General features: G+C 41.7%; 1 protein-coding gene across 1 annotated transcript in view; it reads right to left on the bottom strand.

The window, feature by feature from the left end:
* Positions 1-3,955: 3,955 nt before the first annotated feature.
* LOC102209796 (serine/threonine-protein phosphatase PP1-beta catalytic subunit) overlaps positions 3,956-6,616 on the bottom strand; it is an 11,369-nt gene continuing 8,708 nt past the window's right edge. Inside the window, exons 3-8 of the mRNA XM_005723755.1 lie at positions 6,037-6,267; positions 5,858-5,962; positions 5,663-5,734; positions 5,231-5,382; positions 4,375-4,509; positions 3,956-4,278 (exon numbers count right to left, since the gene is read on the bottom strand). Coding sequence (XP_005723812.1) covers positions 4,174-4,278; positions 4,375-4,509; positions 5,231-5,382; positions 5,663-5,734; positions 5,858-5,962; positions 6,037-6,267 — 800 coding nt within the window. The 3' untranslated portion in view covers positions 3,956-4,173. The remainder of the gene's footprint in view (positions 4,279-4,374; positions 4,510-5,230; positions 5,383-5,662; positions 5,735-5,857; positions 5,963-6,036; positions 6,268-6,616) is intronic.

Consider the following 6,616-nt stretch of genomic DNA (forward strand, 5'->3'; position numbering starts at 1 on the left):
ATCTGAACCGGCAGTGGACCTTCTCTGGACCTCCCGAAGTCCACAACCAGTTCCTTAGTCTTTGAGGTGTTGAGTTGCAGGTGGTTTGTGTGACTCCATGCGACAAAGTTCCTCACCAGACTTCTGTACTCCTCTCCCTGATCATCCCAGATACACCCCATGATGGCTGCTGTCTACAAACCAAACATCACAGCAGGTCTATCGTCTTGTCTTCATCCACACCGCGCTGCCTGCACTCCCTTAGTCCTCATGTGTACTGTCCATTGCTTTAGATGGTTGACAGGTTTAAACTCATTTACCTTCACTGACTCCACTCCTTGCATATTCATTGTTAATTATATATCATATTGTAATGTTGTGTAAATCAAAGCATTTCTGTGAATGCAACATCACTATTCAAACCAACAAACCTCATTTGAAACAGTGGTTTAACTTCAAAGATCAGATTTGTTTCAGTGAATAATCTTAACATTTAATATGTACAATAATTAGTTTGGAGTGATTATTCAATCAAATGTTATTCCAGAATTATCTGGGTAGTGACATTTTGAATGGAAAAACCAGTGACACAACCAAAGGAGAAACAGAGGACTCCTCCTTATCTGACCTTTTCCTATGTGAAGTCTGTGGACAGTGAATATATCCAGTGATGATGATAGCCTCCAGCAGTGTTTCCACAGGTTATGAAAGAAGATTATTTTGTGCACATGTTTACAAATAAATAAAAACCCCATTGCTATTTCTTTATTGTTCTGAAAGTGGTACTATGGCTCATTGTTGCTTGGCGCTCATCTCATCTCCACTTGGACCCTCACTGTTTTCTCTGTCACTGACCTCATTGTGTTCAGGCCTTTTTCTCCAGAGGGCTCTGAAATGGGCTTAGAGTTGTTTGGCATTTTTAGCTGCCTAAACTGCCACGCTGATTCACTTCTGCTGCATACAAAAGGATGGAGATGGAAATGTATGAATGAGTGAAGAGGGTGTGTTGAAAATATGAAAGGAGTAGAGCACTTTGAAGAGCTGTTGAATGAGGGAAATGAGAGTGAGAGGAGGACAAATTAAGGGAAGTTAGTTAGTGCATAGGATGAGTGAAGGGAAGCGAGGCCAGCTATGAAGAAGATGAAGAGTAGGAATGATGGTTGATTCAGATGACATACTTGTGGAGGTATGAAGATGTCTTGGAGAGACTTGGAGAGAGAGCCGTGGACTTTTTTTCCAGATTGTTTTTTGTTTGGGATGGAGAAGTGTGTTAGCACTGACTTTCAAGAAGAAGCACAATGTTCAGACCTGTAGTAACTACAGAGGGATGATAAGTTATATCATGAAGCCATGGGAAAGAGTTGATGAAGCTTTGTTAAGCAGAGGTGGTGATCAATGAGAAGTAGCATGGCCTCATGCTGAGAAAGAGCACCACAGATGTGATGTTTACTATGACAGTGCTGATGGAGAAATACAGAGAAGCTCAGAAGGAGTTGCACTGTGTATTTTTGTAGATCTAGAGAAAGCATTTGATAGGGTGCCAATAGGAATTCGGGAGTGGCAGTGAAGTATCTGAGGGTGGTGGAGCACAGTGAGACAGGGGTGAGGTATGTGGAAGGCGTGACCTTTGAGTTCAAAGTAGGGTTGGGATGACATCTGGGATTGGCTCTGGAGGTTTTCTGGTTTGCAGCAGTGATGGATGGGCTGAAAGATGAGGTCAGGCAAGAGTGGACAAATATTAATGTTTGCAGACAACATTGTGATCTGCAGTGAGAGGAGAGAGTAGGTCTAAGAGAGACTAGAGAGGTGAAGGTATGCTCTGGAGAAGAGAAAGGAAAGTCAGTAGATGCAAAACAGACTATGTGTGTGAATGACAAGGAGGCAGGTGTAACAATATAGATACAAAGAGCAGAGGTAGTGAAGGTGGACGAGTTTAAATACTTGGGGGTCAAATGTCCAAAGCAATAGATATTAGACCAGAGAAGTGAAATACAGTGCAGCTAAGGTGGAGTGGGTAAAGATGAGTGCCAGGGGTGATTGGTGACAGAAGGATAGCAGCAGGAGTAAGAGGAAAGGTTTACAAGAGGGTAGTGAGGCCTGCTATGATGCATGGTTTGGAAACAGTGCCCTTGACAAAAAAAAAAAAGATATACTGCACAAAGGATGTTGAATATTGACCTGCCAGGCAGGAGGAGTAAAAGAGGAAGGGCACAGACAAGATTCATGGATGTAGTGAAGGAGGGCATGAGAGGGTTGGTGTGACAGAGGATATTAGATATAGGGTGATGGAGGAGGAGACAAAATGACCACGCAAATGTGGACCCTCTCTTATTTAAGCCAGGAGAATATAAAACTTTAACTATATATTGTGACAAATAAGTGTACAGTGTGTAAAAGCTGCCCACACATTACAGTCAATAATTTAAAAACAGCATTTAGGTTCCATCCATTTTATTGAATTTAAAGACTTTCAAACAAACTTGTACAAATTGCAAAACAGATTTTGGTAACACCTCATTTTATTCTTATTATCATTATTAGGAAATAAATTAAGTGAAATGAAAGTAAACAATGTGAACAGACAACATAAAAATACAACAAAGAGCAAAACAAAGTAGAAAGAATGAAAGAAAAGAGGCAACTGTTTTTCACAAAATTTCAACTGCACCTCATGTGCAGCACACTAAAGCTGACTCACCAACCAAGCTTATTGCTGGCCAGTGTCTAAGTACCTTCTTGTAGCAAAGGACACCCCATGTGTGGACTGCTAATATGATGAAGCTCCATCCTGAAGTGTCTAATTTGAAATCGTATCATTTTTTTTTTAACTGTAGTACTGTATTTACACACCAGGTGGCAACACAATCGTACAGTGATGCTAAAACTGCCTGCTCCGCCACCCACTCCCAACTCTATCAGTTTATCCTGGACGGCTGGCATTTTCCCACAAAGCTTCTAAAAAGCTTTGTGTTTGTTTTTACTGTGCTACATGCACGTTGAACTAAACACTTGTAATATTGTGGGGCATTTTGTCAAGCTTTTTTTTTTTAAAACAATGTAAGAGCTTATTTAGAATCCTGTGAAATTGCAGCCAGTGGTTTAACATTTCTTATCTTTATTCTCTCCATACAAAGATCCAGCTTTGCAGAGCACAATCTCCTTATATTAGCTGCTCCCATTTAAAACCCACCACTGTCATAAATGCTTCTGCAAGAACTTAACCCACCACAGACATTCAAACATTCAAAAAGTCTCTCTCGCTCACCTTTCACTATAAATCAAGATCTTTTTCTTTTTTTTAAATGAAGGCAAATGATCCTAATCAGAACAAATATTAAATACACCAAAGAAAAGGTTAATGCCAGCTTTCTGTGGAGAGCGGCATGTTTTTGTGTGGGAGTGGAGCTGTGGCGCAGGGAGGCATTAACAGAGTGGAGAAATCGATGCCCAGAGGGCGTTGTTTTCGGGTAGAGCGTGTCACTGCCAGCAGCATCTGATTTAGCCTCTACATTTCATTCAAGTCGGTCTGTTCACATTCTCTGCTACTCATTGGGAGTTGCGCTTTCTCATTGGTTAAATATATAAAATGGGCTTGTGCACAACAACCACAAAGTGCACTGCACATGCTGTAACGAGTTTAAGATGTTAAACTGGATTAAAAGAAATGTTATTTGTGTCTAGGGAACTATCATTGCACAGAAACCGCAGTCTGAACTGAAACACACGGAAAAGATTCTCTCGGCTTTTTCAGAGGTCAAGGCAAAATAACGTTGAACCTTCATTTTGTTTTGAAAAAGATTTATGGTGACTTGGTCATGTTGCCGCTCTAAACAGAGTAGCCATTCCTTTACACAACACAGAAGCCCAGAAAACCAGAGAAGAAAGAAAACAAAGCATTAGAAATAAAACCACCAAAAAAGATTATTTGTTAATAATATCAAAAATACCAACAAACAGGCAAAAAAAGAGAAAAAGATTGGTCACAGCAAATTTATGTACACGTACACATTAAGAAAAGAGCTGTCAGTGGAGTTGACGGGGGGTTGGTTGAGTGGGGAAGGAGGAGAAAAAAAGATTCGGGCAATTAGATAAGCCCTGTATCTTCACTATACAGGGGAGTTACAGAGGGGTGCCATGACGGCAGACGGGGGTTGTATGAGGTGAGAAGGAGGAGGGAGAGCCACGGTTGTATGTTCACCTCTTCTTGGGGGCTTGGGTGGTGCGGGGTGGGGTGACGGGCCGGCCAGAATTTACACCACCGTACTGATACTTGGCCTTCTTCTCTGAGGGCTTTAGGATCTTTAAAACACAAACACAGAGAAATGTGTCACTGTCAGTTCACACACACACACACACACACAAACACCCGAAAAAGGCAAATGGTTTTCACACTACCTGGAAGGAGCACATGAGGGATTCATCAACACTCATCATACCGCCTGCATTATCAAACTCCCCGCAGTAGTTTGGAGCAGAGAAAAGTGTGACCAGTTGGCGTTTGGCAAAGAACTCGTATCCATCCTCCACAACCTGTTAAAAGAAAGATGACATTATTCCAGCGCCTACAAAAAAATCAATACCAAGAAACAGGCCTTCAGCTAGTTTCACAATCCAAGTTTGCTATCAAGGTTGAGTGTACGTAACCACCTACATCTGAAATCAATAAGAAAAACCAAATGCAGAGCTGAAATAACCGTGGGTAACTTAGGAACCAGTCTCCTGATTGTTCAGTTGTATGATCAGTACTTTGAGAAAGTCTTATTTGTGACAATCAACAGGCAACAGTGTCATAAGTGGATGACTCTTTATACTACAAGTGTTGCTCCTGTTTACCTTTCTCCATGCACTCCACTCCACTGGTAGGAGATCAAGTTAAGCAAGAGACATCTATTCTATCTCCAGGCCGTAAATGAATAAAGTGCCTCGTCATAGTTTGCATAATAATATTTTAAACAAGAAAAAATATTATAAACTGAGTGCCTGTATGTACAATACATGGGAGGAATACAGAGAACGAATGGGAGCAGGAAATTAGAAAGCTTCTATTAATAGATGTTTTCTGCTCTGTTTTCTGTGTCCTCTCATCAACAACATTAATTAAAATTGAGGATGGACATAACTGAAGCAAATGGATAAACAATTTTAAATCACAGAAAAAAAGAAAGAAAAAGGCTAATCAATATCCTAGCTTTGTGCCTACAGGAACTTTCACTTCACAATCAGACTCGTACCCAATTCCACTCCCAATTACCTGGTGGGCTCTGCAGATGAGGTCCAGGTCATGCCGGTTTAGGAACTTACTGACCACATCTGCTCCGAAGGTGAAGGAGACCCCGCGGTCGTTCTCTCCCCAGCCTTGTACATCCTTGTCTGGATCTGACCACAACAGGTCACACAGCAGACCTGGGATACACACAGGTAGAAGATAGATGGACCCGAGGAACACAAAGCGGGGAAAAAAGTGGAAAGGAGAGAATAAACAGACAAATGGAAAAATCTGCTAAAACCTTGGCTGATGTAACAAAGATGATCTACTGATGAAACAGTCATACACTCAGGAAGAGAGAGGCTGTTTTTTCCATTTAAAAATAAACTTAAATTCCTGGGAGGAATCCAGAGGAAGTGAACATGTTCAGTGTCAAGTACGAGCATACATCTAAGAACATGCAGGTACACACAGTACCTGTGTCGGGCACGTCTGTGGGCCTCATGATCCTGCGGATTTGCTCCATCGACTGCAAGTCCGGTGACAGCCCTGGAACAAAAAGGCAAAAAGATTGCTTTTGATTAAAGACACTATAGAGCTATTTCAAACACGGGTTAATAAAAAGCTGCAGTTCAGATTCAGGGCAGCGAGTGTCGACGGTAGCTCCCTCACCTCCATGGCAGCAGAAGATTTTCTCATCAATAATAGCAGCAATGGGGAGGCAGTTAAAGCAGTCAGTGAAAGTCTTCCACAACTTGATGTTGAACCTGCGCTTGCCTGGTGAAAGAAATCAAAAGATATTCTCAGAACTGAACTGCGCCTGTGTAAAGCCTCAGTTTATTAGTACTTACACTCGTCGTAGAACCCATAGATGCGGTTGATGGAAGCACACTCATGGTTGCCCCTGAGCAGGAAAAAGTTCTCTGGGTATTTGATCTTGTAGGCAAGCAGAAGGCAAATGGTTTCCAGGGATTGTTTCCCTCTGTCTACATAATCACCCAGGAAAAGGTAATTTGCCTCTGGAGGGAAGCCACCATATTCAAACAGCCTCAATAGGTCTGTGTACTGCCCATGAATATCACCTGAAACAGAGGTAAAAGGGATGTTAATTTGACAGTTTAAAGGCAGGATGTTGTAGTTAAACAGAGACAGGCAGGAGGAGAATTCTGCCTAGAGGGAAAAAAAGTGTAGAAATATTTTTAATGCTGTGTTTTTCTACCTCCTGGCTCCTACATGCACAACTCACTGAAGTTGTTTGGATTTTAAGATAAGATCTGCAAGACATGTAGTTTGGTTGGGACATAAGACTGAGCCTATATTAGGACTGCGTGAGCAAGCCAAACAACACACACACACACACACACACACACACACACACACACACACACACACACACACACACACACACACACACACACACACACACACACA

Source organism: Pundamilia nyererei, unplaced genomic scaffold (assembly GCF_000239375.1).
Source record: "Pundamilia nyererei isolate P.nyererei 1_Seehausen unplaced genomic scaffold, PunNye1.0 scaffold00010, whole genome shotgun sequence".
NCBI lineage: Eukaryota > Metazoa > Chordata > Actinopteri > Cichliformes > Cichlidae > Pundamilia > Pundamilia nyererei.